The 16,156-nt window shown below is 27.9% G+C and overlaps 1 protein-coding gene across 2 annotated transcripts in view; it reads right to left on the bottom strand.

The window, feature by feature from the left end:
* Nucleotides 1–16,156, bottom strand: part of Nckx30C (solute carrier family 24 member Nckx30C) — a 440,887-nt gene that overhangs the window by 82,490 nt on the left and 342,241 nt on the right. For both annotated transcript variants that reach the window (XM_089595020.1, XM_089595021.1), the window contains exon 4: nucleotides 11,449–11,584. In XM_089595020.1, the coding sequence (XP_089451146.1) occupies nucleotides 11,449–11,584 (136 nt within the window). The remainder of the gene's footprint in view (nucleotides 1–11,448; nucleotides 11,585–16,156) is intronic.

The raw sequence follows: 16,156 nt of genomic DNA, 5'->3' as shown, positions 1-16,156 counted from the left end.
ATTAAAAAACCAATTAAAGCACCTTACGGAGCAGGACCTAGGAAGAATGGAGGCCAAGGAAAACGCCTGGAAAGTAACCTGGTAACGCTGACAACATAGATGTCAAGAGGAATCTTGAGGTAGATGGACGGCACGCCTGATAAAAAATGTCAAAGAATGGACAGAGCGGAAACATGGGGAAGTAGATTACTACCTTGCCCAATTCCTCCCAAATCACGGGTATTTTCGCTCGTACCTTAACAAGATGCGGAAAACACAGACGGCTGCTTGCAAGTTTATGTGGCTACGACAAAAATAACGCAAAACATTCGTTCTTTGACTGCATCAAGTGGCAAGCCGAACGACACGTGCTGCAGGAAAGGATTGGAACCTTTAAGCCTGACAACGTCATAGATAAAATGCTGCTTAACGAAGAGATGTGGACTGCAGTAGCCCAATATATACATACAGTTCTCCGGGCCAAAAAAGAGAATGGTTCTCTGGACGGCTGAGCGGAGGTGGTGCGAGCGTGGATCCAGTGCCATTAGGGGGGGGGGGCGTGGGGTTGTGTTTTTGGGTGCGGCGCCTGGGGGGTTCAGAAGGGGGCGTGGTGGTGGGCCTTGGATGTGGAGCCGCTGGGGCGTAGCCACGGGGCGGTTGGGGGGGGGGATGGGGCCCTGAAAAGGTGCCTGAGCGCGAGCAGACTTTCTTAACCCACTTCGCTTTATCACCTTTTTACCGGTTAGCGGCTTTGGCTTAGTGGCCCATGCTTCTAGGTGCTTCGCTTCCGCGTTTTTTTTTTTTTTTTTTTTGGGCTTCTGGAGTGCGGCCCCCTTGCGGTCAGTGTATGGTATGGAGGCTTGTGTCAGTGCTTAAATGTGGGCAAGCTCCTGAGAACCGCCTAAGGGTGATGATAATTATGACCGTGATAATGATGATGACAATGTTAATCATGGTGATGTTGATGATGATCATAACAAAAGTAATAATAATGATGACGCTGATGTTGCCAATAATGATGACGATATGATAATAATAATGATAATGTTAATGGTAATTATAAATATGTTGTCGACGATGATGTCGATGATAACGAAAATGATAATATTGATGATTATCATGATAATAGTGATGACTATGTTGATCACGATGATAATAATGATGATAATGATAATGATAATAGCAATTATGATAATAATAATGATTATGATGACGATTGTGATGATGATTATGAATAATGGAGACAATAATTAAAATTTTAATAATGATTATGATGATGTTTATAATAATAAAGATTATACTAAAAACGATGACGATAATAATGACGTTAATAAAGATAATAATGATGATGATAATAATTATGATAATAATAACTATTATAATTATGATAATGATGATAATGATGATTTTGTTGATGATGATGATAATAGTGATAACAATAATAATTATTTTGATGATAATGCTGATATTAATGATAATTACAACGATGATGGTTATGATGACGATGTTGATGATGATAATGTTAATAGTAATGATACTTAAGATGATAGAAATAATGTTGGCAATGATAATAATAATGATTGTTATAACGGTAAAGATAATAATTGAAATATCAAAAATTATGATAATGCTAATGATGAGAGTAATATAAATAATAATAATCATAATCATAATTATTCTGGTGATGATGATAACTGTATTGATAATTAAGTTGTAAATCATGATATTAATAATGTTGGTGACAGTAATGATAATCATAACGTTTATAACGATGATGATAATGATTATAGTGATGATGATGATAATGCTGATAATGATATTAGTAATAATAATGTTGATTATATTAACGATGATAATGTTAATAATAGTGATTAAAATAATGGAGATGATATTAATGCTAATAACAACAATATTGCTGGTAAAGATTATGATAATTACTGTTATGATAATCATTTTTATTATAATAATAGTAATACCAATGTTGGTGATAAGACTAAAATTTATTGTTATAATGGTGATTATATTCATAATAATATAACAAGAAAATGATTATAAAAATTATTATAATGATGATGGTAATGATGTGAATGAAAATGATGATAATGATGATGATGATGATGATGATGATGATGATAATATTGACGATAATGATAATAATAATGATGACGATGATGATAATAACCATGATGATGTTAATGATGATATAATCATGTTGTCAATGATAATGACGAGGATGATGATAATGACAAGGATAATAATTTGGGGAGTGACAGTGTTAATAAAAATTATAAAAATAACATTGATGATGATGATAATGATGATGACGATGATGATGATGAGAATGATAATGATTTTGACCATGATAATGATTATGATGATGTTAATCATGGTGATAATGATGACAATCATTATAATAATAATAATTATGATGACACTGATGTTTCCAATAATGATGACGATAAACAGAGAATATTAATAATGTTAATAATAATTATAAATATATTGTCGATGATAATGTTGGTGATGATGGTCATGATTATATTGATGATAATTATGATGATAGTGATGATTATGTTGATCACGATGATAATAATGATAATAATGATGGTGATGGTGATGATGATGATGATGATGATAATGATAATGATGATTATAATGATAAGGATGATGATGTTGAGAGTGACAGTTTTAATGAAAATAATAAAAATAACAATTATGATGATGATAATGATGATGACGATGATAATGATAAGGATGATAATAATTATAACCATGATAATGATGATGATAATGTTAATCATGGTGAAGATGATGATGATGATATTAATAATGACAAAATTTATAATAATCATGAAGATGATAATAATGATTATGATAATAATTATGATGATTATTATAATGATAATCAAGATAATTATTATAAGGTTGATAATAGTGTTGGTTAAAAACATAATAATAATAAAAAAAATGAAGAAAATGATAATGAATGTTATGATAAGAAAAATATAAGTTATACTATGATTGATTATAATGATAAGTATGATTATGTTTATAATATTGAATATGATCATAATAGTTTTGACGATATTGTAGATAATAATAATGATAATATCGAGGACTTTAATAATAAGGATAATCATTATCGTCGTGATAATTAAAATGACGGTGTTACTAATGTTAATGTTAAAAATAATAATGATAATGAAAATGATAGTGATGATGATGATAATAGTAATAAAGATGATGATAATGAGTAGGATGACATTATAGATGATCATGGTAGCCATCATCATAATGACGATGATGATGTTTATGATCATGTTGATGATGATGGTCATTATAATTGTAGTGGTCATAATAATAATAAAGATAATAATTTTAAAAATGATCAAAACTACAGTAATGATAATAATGATGATAGTTAATATGATGATAATAATGATGATGATGATAGTGATAATAATATAAAGGATGTTAAAATTGATTATAATAATTATAATAACGATGTTTTTAATGATAATGATAATAATAGTTATAAAGATAATGAAAATAATGAAGATATAATGGTTATAATGATGATTATAAAGACGATCTTTATGTCAATAATAATAATTATAATGATGATGATGATTATAAAAACGATAATAAAAATAATGCTAATAATCATATAATTATTATTGGTGGTGATGATGATAATGACCATCATAATGTTGTTGATGATAATGATGATGATGATGTTGATCATAGTAATGATGATGTTAATAATAATAGTGATGATGATGATATTAATGATGAGAACAATAAGACGATGATTATAATGATGATGATATTGAACACAATAATAGTAACAATAACGATAATGTTGATGACCTTAATGATAACTACAACGATGATAATTATGATGATGATATTGATGATAATAATGTTAATGGTTACAAATCTAAAAATAACAGTCATCATAATGATAATAATGTTGTTGATTTTGATGATGATGTTGTCGATAATGGTGATGATGATAATAATGATGTTAATGATGTTGATAATTATTATAATGATGATAATAATGATAATTTTGGTAATAATTATAATCATGGTTTTGATATTCATAGCGATGATGATGATGATGATGATGATAATGATGATAATGATGATGATGATATAAGAAATAATGTTATTGATAATAATAGTAACAATGATAATGTCATTGATAGTGATAAGGATAAGAAAGATGTTCATAATGCTAATCATAACAATATTGCTGATTATGATTAAAATAATAACTATAATGATGATTGATTTTATTATAATAATAATAATAATGTTGGTAACGATAATGAAAATTATTGTTATAATGGTGATGTTATTTATAATGATAGGACAATAATTATAATGCCAATAATAAGAATAATAAAAATAATAATAATTAAGATTATAATAATTGTGATTATAATGATGACTATGATGATGATAAAGAGAAAATAAAAGAGAAGTAATAATGATTTCAGTGAAAGTAATTATAATCATCATATAAATGATGTTGGACATAAAAATAATAATGATGGTAATGATGATCATGATGATGATGATAATGATGATAGTCATTATGATGGTTATAATAATGATGATGATACTGACAATAATGATAATATTGATCATAGTCATGATGATGGTAATGGTTACGTTTATTACGGGAATGATAATGATAATCTTAATGGTTATTATGAAAAAAAAAATGATTTGATAACGATTATGATGATAAGGATGATAGGAAAGACAATAATAATGATTTCAATAATAAGTATGATGATGTTTAAAATAATTATAATTAAAATAAAACTTATGACAATGATAATAACGATAATAGTAATAATACAAAAGATAATGATTAATATGATTATAATAATGATCATAATAATCGTGATGATGATGGTAATAATAACGATGATGATGATGATACTAATGATAATGATCATGATGATAATTATTATAATAGTAATAATGATGATAATGATTAAGATAATAATAATGTGCAATGATGTCGATCGTGATGATAACGATAATGATAATTATGATAGTAATAATAGTAATGGACAAGTAAATAATGATAATAATGATTAATATAATTATTATATCTACGAAAAAAATAATAATGATGTTAATAATGATAATATTGATCATGATATAATAATAATATAATGATTATGTTAATTACAAAGATGATCATGATGATGATATTAATGGTAATGATGATAATGATGATCATTATGATTACAATTATAATAATGTTTATTATAATAATAATGAAAATTATAATAATAATATTAATAATAAGAATAATAACAATGACAGTAAGAATGATGATGATAATAATAATAGTGATACTAATAATTATCTTGATAATGACGATGATAATGATGCTGATAATAAAAAATGTAATTATAATCATTATGATGTCAATGACGAGATAAATAACTTTAAGGATGATGACGATAATAATAATTATGATCATGATTATAATAATGATTATGATAACGATATTAATGATAATGATGTTTACAAAGATGATGATTACAATGTTGTTTATGATAATATTGATAATCGTTATGATGATAAAGATGATTTTCTTAATGGCGATAATGATAATGACAATAATGAGAATAATAGTAATAACAACAATTATGATTATACCGACGGTTATCATATTGTTTGTAATTATAGCAACAATAATTATAATATTCATAATGATTATCATGATAATGATGATGATAATGATGATGATGATGATAATGGTGATGAGAATCATGATGATTATGATGATAACTATGATATTTAAGATTATAATAATGTTGATCAGGATGATAACAATGATGATTAGGGAAATGATAATGTTAATCTTTATTTTAATTATGATGATGATGGTGATGAAGATAATTATGCTTATTACGATGATGGCTATGATGATGATTAAGAGAAAATATAAGAAAAGTAATAATGATTTCAGTGAAAGTGATTATAATCATTATATAAATGATGTTGGTAATAAAAATGATAATGATAGTAATGAAAATGATGATGATGATAATGATAATAGTCATTTACTGGTTATGATAATGATGATGAAACTGACAATAATGATAGTATTGATGATGGTCATGATGATGGTAATGGTGACGTTCATCACACGAATGATGATGATTATCTTGATGGTTATTATGAAAATAAAAGTAATAATGATTACAATTCTGATAATAGGGATGATAGTAAAGACAATAATAATGATTTTAATAATGAGTATGATAATGTTTCGAATGATAATGATTAAAATAAAACAGATGACAATGATAATAACGATAATAGTAATAATACAAAAGATAATGATTAATATGATTATAATAATGATCATAATATTCATGATGATGATGGTAGTAATAATGATGATGATGATGATACTCATGATAATGATCAAAATAATGATCATTATAATGATAATAATGATTATAATGATTATGATAATAATAATGTGCAATGATGTCGATCGTAATGATAACGATGATGATGATTATGATAGTAATAATAGTAATGGATATGTGAATAATGATAATAATAATAAATATAATTATTATATTTACAAAAAAAATGATAATGATGGTAATAACGAAAATATTGATTATTATAATAATAATAATAATCATAATAATGATTATGTTAATAACAAAGGTGATCATGATAGTGATATTAATGGTTATGATAATAATGATGATAATTATGATTACAATTATGATGATGTTCATAACAATAATAATAATAAAAATAATAATAATTATAATAAGAATGATAAGAATAATAATAATAATAATAAGAATGACAATGATAATGATGATAGTGATTCTAATAGTTATGATTATAATGACGATGATAATGATGCTAATAATAATAATTGTTATTATAACCATCATGATGTCAATGACAAGATAAATAACTTTAAGGATAATGACGATAATAATAATTATAAATATAATTTTAATAATTATATTATTACATTATAATAATTGAATAATAATTATGATGATGATATCAATGATAATTATGTTCACAAAGATGGTGATTACAATGTTTTTTATGATAATATTGATGATTGTTATGATGATACAGATGATTATTTTAATGACGATAATGATAATGACAATAATAAGAATAATAATAATAACAACAATTATGATTATAATGATGTTTATCATATTGTTTGTAATTATAACAACAATAATTATAATATTAATAATGATTATCATGATAATGATGATGATGATGATGATAATGGTGATGAGAATTATGTTGATTATGATAATGACTATGATATTTATGATTATAATAATGTTGATCAGGATGAAAACAATAATGATTAGGAAAATAATAATGTTAATCTTAATTTTAATGATGATAATGATGGTGATTATAAAAATAACAATGATAACGATAATAAAGATGACCTTGATTTCGATGATTTTGATTATGATTGTGATGATGATAATGACGATGATGACGATAATGATGATCATAACAATAATAATAATGATGATGATGTTGATGATTATAATGATAATAATGACTAGCATGATAATGACAATAATTATGACGATAATGATGATAATGATATAATGATATTAATATTAATAATAGTAAAAATGCTAATGACCATAAGTATGATTATTATTATAATGATGATGATGATGATAATGACAATGAAGATGTTGGTAATGATGATAATTATAATGATGATAATAGTTATGAGAATGCATATGAGAATGATTATGATTATGTCTATTATAGTAATGATGACGATAATGACGATGACGATAATGTCAAAGATGATGATAATGATGATGATGACAATGATTATCAATTATTATGGTGATAGCGGCCATGAAGATGATGATGATAATAATGATGATCATTATTATCATGATGATGATACTGATTAAGATAATGACTTCAATGATGATGAAGATAATAATAAGAATAATGATGCTGATAGTGAAAGTGGTAATAAAAATGAAAACAATGAGAGTGGTGATGATAATAATGATAATAACGATAATAATGATGAGGATGATGATGATAGAAATTATGATAATAATGATCATAATATAAATGATGAAGATAATAATAAAAATGATAATGTTGTTGATTATAATGATGGTGATGATATTTTTCATGGTGATGATGATGATGCGTATAATGACAATAATACTGATAATGATGTTGTCATCGATAATGACGATAATAATTATGATGTTGATGACATTAATAATAATTATTATTCGGTTCATGATGATGATGACGATGATGATGATCATGATGATAATGAAGAAAATGATGATGATGATAATGATTATGATGTTGATGATGATGAAAATGATATTAATGATGAAAATATTAATGATAATAATAATAATGACGATAATTATAATGACAATGATAATGATCATAATAATTATAATAATAAAAATAATAATAATACTAATATTTATAGTAACAATAATGATGATGCTAATATTAGTGTTAACTATATCAATAATGGTAATGATCATTATAATGATTGTTATTACGGTGAGGATGATGATAATAATATTAGAAATTATGATAATTCTAATAATAGAAATAATAAGAATAATAATAATTGTAATAATAATGGTGGTAATGACTAAGACAATTATAATGATTATTAAGTTGTAAATAACAATAATGACGGTTGTGACAGTAATAATAGATATAATTTTCATATTGATGATGATAGTGATAAAAGTGATAATGATAATGATGATGATGATAATACTAAATGATAATGATACTGTTGAAGATGTTAATAATTCTAATGATAACAGTGATGCTGGGAATGATAGTAATAATAACTATAGTATAATAAAAACAACAATAATAAAAATTATAATGATTGTGATATAATTATGAGTATAATAAAGATTAAGAGATAATAAAGGTCATAATGATTTTAGTGAAAGTGATAATAATTATTATGTTAATGATGTTGGTGATGATGATTATGATAATGATAATAATAATGATAATAAAGAAGATAATAATGATGATAATGATGATAATGATAATAATGATAATAATGATGATGATGATGATTATGATGATAACTATGACGTTAATAATAGTGACAATGATAATCCTGATAGTAACGATGATGATGATTATGATAATTATGATATTTATGGTTATTTTAATAATGATGATAAGAATGATAATTTTTTCGACAAAAATGTCAATATTAATGTTATTATTAATAATATCAATGGTAATTATCATGATAATGTCGATTATGTTGATGAGGATGATGATAATGATGATGATGATAATAATGGTAATCGTAACATTACTAATAATAATGACGACAATTATGATGATATTGATAATAGTAAACACAATAATAATGGATTTAATGACGAGTATGATAATTTTTTAAATGATCAAGATTATAATGAGAACGATGACAATGATAATGACGATGATAATGATAATCATGATGACAAAGAGAATAATGATTATAAAAATGGTCATGTTAATCATAATGATGTTGATGATGATGGTGATGATGATGATGATAGTGATGATAATTATGATTATAATGATAATTATGATTATGATAATAATGATCATGATAATGATCATTATAAATAGAATAATGATAATAATGACTATGATGTTCATGTTGGTAATATTGTCCATCGTGATAATATCGATGATGATGATTATGATAGTAATAATGGTAATAGTTATGTTAATAATGATGATCATGATTATCATAATTATCATAATAACAAAGATAATGAAAATCATGTTAATAATGATAATATTGATGATGATTATGTTGATGACGATGACGATGATGGTGATGATATTAATTCTAATAATGATAACGATAATGATTTTGATGACAATTACGAGGATGTTAATAATCATAATAATCTTAATAATAACAATGATAATAATGATTATGAGGATTTTTATGATGATAATAATAATTATGATGATAATGACGATGATAATAATGCTGAAAATGATATTTTAAATCATAATTATAATTATGACAATGACGATATAAATAACTGTAAGGATGATGACCATAATTATAATTATTATGATAATAATAATGATGATCATGATCATGATGATGATTGCTATGGTGTTGATGATGGTAATGATGATGATCGTGATAACAACGATGATAATGATATGATAATAATTTTGGTAATGGTCATGTCAATGATAATAATGATGATAATAATAATAATCATGTTATTGAAGATGATAATAATAATGTTGTTTATGATAATATTGATGATGATAACGATGATGAAGATGATTATGTTCATAACGATGATGATGATGATAATGATGGTAATAATGATAAAAATAATTATTATGATGACGGTTATGATGATGTTAGTAATGATAGCAATAATAATAATGATTATAATGACGATAATGATGATGATGATGATGATGATGATGATGATGATGATGATGATGATGATGATGATGATGATGACGATGATGATGTTGATGATGATGATGATGACGATAATGATGATGATGATGATAATAACGGTAACGATAATGAATATGATAATGATTACGATGTTGTTTATAATGATAATGATGACGATAATCACGATGACGATAATGACGATGAGGATGATGATGATGATAATAATGATATCAGTAATTATGGTGATAATGACGATGAAAATAATGATATTGATGATAATAATGATGATGATGATATCGATGATGATGATGATGATGATGATGATGATGATGATGATTATGATGATGATAATTATGGTTACATTTATGATAATGTTGCTGTTGATTGGAGTCATGATTATGAAGTTTTTTTGTATTTTGATGACACTGTTGAGGCTTGTTTTATATTTTTCTACTCTTTTATTTTCTATTTTAACAATTTTTTGTTAGTTTTGGATTATTCCCATGATAAAAAATAATACAGTTGTTTTCATGAATTTGTTACTCAAATTTATTTTTGAGGATGTTTAGTAATTACAATAGAATATTTTTTAATGTCAAGGCTGAATTAGTTTCGTAAGTTCCACCCATTATTTTTAATATTTGAAGCGGTTTGTCTTCAAATTAAAATTTCGTATACTTTTTGTTTTAACAGACTTTTGTTTATTTCATGTCTTTTTTACTCATATTATAAATTTGGCCTTTATTTAATTTTTTTATGTTATTATACATGTTCTATATTTTTCTATCTTACTACAATTTATATTCTTCTAAATTAAAAATTAAAAGGGTTTTTTTAACTTAATAACTATTATCTTTCAGTTGAAATAGTAAATAGGTAAAGAGTCTCGTTTTTTTTTGTAATACATTTTTAAATTGTTTCCAAAAGATTTGAGCTGGCAAAGTTTGTTTTAGTACCTTTTGGTGTTCGAGTGTCCGGTAGTGTGAGCCACAATGGAAACAGAATTGGTGCTACAAGAACGTAAGTTATTCTTTTCTGAGATGAAGTTGGCCACATCATGTTAAGGGCTTCCTGCGGATTTTCATCTTCCTCCTATAATTGAAAAATGTGTGGAAAACAACCTTTTTTTAATTTACTATGTTTTTATTATATGTTTGATTATTATTTTACTAGATTTGTAAAAATTTATGGATTTTATCTATTTTTTATCTTAATACAATACATAGTCTTACGAGGAATTTTATTATAAGAAAAACGTTCTTGTTATCTTTGATTCTCAATAACACTGTTCTGGAGAAGCTTTAGTTGGTTACAAACTTGCAGATTTTGATATGTAATGAAAAATTGCGTATTTGTAGAACAATTTTTCTAATTTTCCGTCATGATTTAAAAAATTTTATAAGAATACAAATATTTGAAAAAATATAATAAAAAAAGTGGCTGTGGTGAGATCAGGATTATTTTTACATTTTCACGATTGTTCTCATTTCATTTTTTTTTTATATTGCTTTAAGATCAAGTGTGAGGTAGACGTTTAATTAAGTCATATCTCGTTACCATGAAATTTGAACTTTTTTATTATATACTGTTAACGATATTTGTTTTTATGAAGTTATAATCATGCAGTAATCTTTTAAGCTGGAGTCAACTAGTACTTTCAAGAACTGCTACCTTTGGAGAATATGTAACAGACAAGAATTTTTTATTCGATAAGAAGCTCTGAGACAAAACATTTGAGCGATTTTCCATCAAAATGTTGAAAAATCCCAATCGAAACTTTCCTACGTAAGCATCTCAGCTAGCATATACTGGTCCTCATGTGACAAATGCGTTGTATTGTATGGTGGCATGATGTTATGAGGGAACAGCTCGGCCCTACATAGAGATCCTATCGTATCTACATACATGTATAGTAATTGTAAATACCTATGTAGATAGTTATTACACAATAATTTTACCTTAGATTTTTCAGAATCTGTTAAAATTAAAATAAAATAGCTATTTATTATACATATTAAGTGATTTAATATATCATAGATAGATAGAACTTTGATCATCTTGAAAAATGTATACATTAAAAACATTGTGTTTATCCTTATTGACTCTTGTAATTTTTAAATCACGATGAACTTATGCATTTATTTGCTAGCTTAGGACGTTGCATACTGAAATGAAATGATAACAGAACCTAACGAATATTAAGAAAAGTCATATTCACACTTTTCTAAATCAATTAATACTTTTTTAGAATTTATTATAATACAAATGTTGAAAAATAACACGATAACAAATGATGTTTAACATGGGCTCTTACGGAATGGCTACGAAATCTGCATTAACAACTATCGTAGATAACATGTTAACAAAACTTACTGAACTGATAAAAAACTATTAATGGAGTAATCGTGCAAAGATTCCACCCTTGTTATAATACTTTTTTATGGATTCAAACATTAAGTGATTAAAATTCCTTTAAAAATTACTTATTAGGTTAGTATTTTGCTATGCTTGTCTATTTGTTTCAAGATATCAGTACAGTAGTTATTTACTAAAAAATACATTAGCTATGCAACGTCCTTGAGGATGTTGCCCTGCTTATGTAAATAATAAAAAAAATTTTTGAAACTTTAATGTGTAGTAGATAAGAGTATTCTGCAATTATTTCTGGCTAACAATTTTTTTAAATTTAATTAGTAACTCCATGTTTTTTTGTATACGGCATTACATGTGGCATTACCAATCCCAAATGCCATTGTGTAAGGCCATGTGTAAAACCACTTGGAATGCTATATAGCTTTCTTAAAGTAATTACACGTTAAATTCTATCATGCATTTTCCAGATGGATAGCCTAGTTAAAATTTCTGATCGAGAATATGTGTGAACCTGACGTTCTCAAACGGCGCAAAAATCTGGAAGTAAAGAAGTGAAAGTATATAATACAAGACAGCGAAAGTTCATACTATTTATTTATAAAAAAATAAAATTGTTGATGAGCATTAATAAATCTTGTATTTTTCAAATAAAACAAGATTCAACTGCCAAAAATTATACGATTAATAAAAATATTATTTTTATTATAACCATATCAAAGCTTTGCTTCTTTCATGGGTCCCGTGACACAGTATTTTATTATATAATTGATTATTTTCTAAAATATATCGTAAATAGATGCTGGTATTGCTGTTGCGTCTTTTTTCTTTATTATTTTTTATTCCTAAGCACTGTAATTTTTTGAGTTAAGCTACATTCATCAGTATGTAATACCACTCTTTTTGAGATAAAGTGGCGCTGGCCATTTATAAAAATTGGTAGACTTAATTAAAGAATTACATAACTGTACGCTCTTTGCATACTATTGCTAGATTTATGTTACTTTACAAACTTTTTTACTGATACCGCTTTTCTGTTTTCAATTAAAAAATTCATTAAGAAAATTTTAGTTTTAAATACTTTCAGCGGAAGAGATTTTTTTATGAATAACATGAACTTTTTTACATATTTCTTACCATAAGCACAAAGTGCAACTGCCGATTTGTGCTCTTGGGCCACATTTTGTACCACTATAATCACTTTGGGTCATGGATAGAAAAGTACTAGGGCCCAAAGTGACTCATTGAGCGCAAAGTAGAGTGATGGGCGCAAAATTTTACTTTGCGCCCTGGGTTAGTAAAATATTATTCACAACTTGGGTACCAACATACAACTGCCGTGCCCTTCGGGCGCTTATGTTTGTACTTTGTGCATTAGTGACGTAATGTATCTAACTTACTGGTACTGTTAAGTACTGATACTGCTGCTGCACACAATCTAATATGATGACGTAGCTTTACTGTTCCCCCTCACTATCAAGAAATAGGATGATAGTTGTAACTATCCAATTATAATATACAGTCTTATGTACGCTTCAACACACATACCCTAGGTGGAGAATATTCATGGCACTACGTAAATGTGTACCTATACGTATATCCACGTATCGAACACGAAAGGAAATTTGTACGTTGAACATAAAGGGCCAGAGTCATACTTAAATCGACCTCTATATAATCAATGATCCAGATTATCTACTACAATACAGAAGGTCAGGGATTCCATTTGCTGCTGGACACGTCTGGACAGAGGTCACGCTTACCATTTTAGCGTCCAAATTACTCAAAAAATCTGTTTTCACACACTGTCTGTCCCGAGTGAACAAAGATAAATTGCTTACAGAATTTGAACAGTGAGTTGCCCCACCTTATGGCTCAGCACCCCTGGGCTGCGTGAATATGACTGCTGAGTTTTTCGCTGGTACACTCCTCTACACCTTCGATAAGTTGGCCCCTGGACATCGCGTCAAGATCTCTTCTCCGCATAAGGAGAGCTTTCGAGTGCTCATTGAGCAAAGAGACCGAGCCTATAGGACCTTCCGCCAATCTGGCCTTGACACAGACTTTCATCACTTTCGTTTTTTTTTGATCGACTGTGTGAAATGCTATTGTCCTCACGCGAGCTATGGCGAACATTGTGGGGTATGTGCGTGTGAAAGCGAGCCCCAGACTCACCCATCGCGTTCATCGATAAGGAGATTCTCAACGCATAATACGCCTCGGTTACTATGGGTCGGACGCCACTATCCTCGAACGACCTTGTGAGAGTCTGCAGTATTCCTTTGCCAGCAGATGAGCATAGTGTATTCCCGATAAAACCAACTTCCGTCCGTGACGTCCAGGTGGCTCTGTCAAGGATGACCTCAAGTTCTAGCGGAATCGATACTGTCTCCATCAGGATAATGAAAATGCTAGAGTCTAACATCATCTCCCCACTACGCCAACTTATGAACGTATCACTCGAGAAGGGAGTATTCCCACACGAATGGAAGTCGTCCATAATTCGACTTATTGCCAAAACGTTGAGCAAGGTGGTCCCCACTGACACAAGACCAATTGCTGGACTCTTTGATTGTCAAAAATTCTTTAGAGGATCGTGAATGACCAGATTACTACGCACATGGACGCGCTTAGACTACACGACCCACACCAGTATTTGCATTGCAGCATAGATAGGGGATACAGTACAGTGGTAGTATTCTTCGATCTTACCAAGGCGTTTGACCTGATCGACCACGCCACCTTACTGACCAAGCTCAGGCTTATCGCATGTGACGATCAGGCCCTGCAATGGTTCTACTCATATCTGTCAGATAGAAGACAAGCTACAATTGACGACGAAGGGGCCCACTTGAGTTTATTTGCTGTGCCATGTGGAGTCCCACAGGGCAGCACTCTTGGATCAAGACTGTTCTTGATCTTTGTTCGTGATCTGTCCCAAATCCTGGAACATAGCAGATATACGATCTTCGCTGACGACATTCAAATCTACTGTTTAGCACCGCGTGGACGTATCTCCGAGGTAATAGCAAGAACTAACTCTGACATAGAATCAATGGCTGACTGGGCAGAACGGAATGGCCTTTGCTTCAATCCACCAAAAATAAAAGCGATGGTCATGGGCAGCCATACTTTCGTCTCCCGCTTAGACCGAGCCCATCTCCCTGCTGCGGTAGTGATGGAACACGTCATTGAATTTGAGAAAGTTGTGCGGACCCTGGGCGTATAGCTATCATACGATCTTTCCTGGACCGCACATATAAACCTCATTACAACAGAAATACATCTGGATTA

The sequence above is a fragment of the Copidosoma floridanum genome, unplaced genomic scaffold (genome assembly GCF_036245765.1).
Source record: "Copidosoma floridanum isolate Cflo_tuat_1 unplaced genomic scaffold, Cflo_Japanese_pri ptg000024l, whole genome shotgun sequence".
Lineage (NCBI taxonomy): Eukaryota > Metazoa > Arthropoda > Insecta > Hymenoptera > Encyrtidae > Copidosoma > Copidosoma floridanum.
The sequence above is the reverse complement of the archived record's forward strand: the minus strand, read 5'-3'. Positions and strand labels throughout refer to the sequence as shown.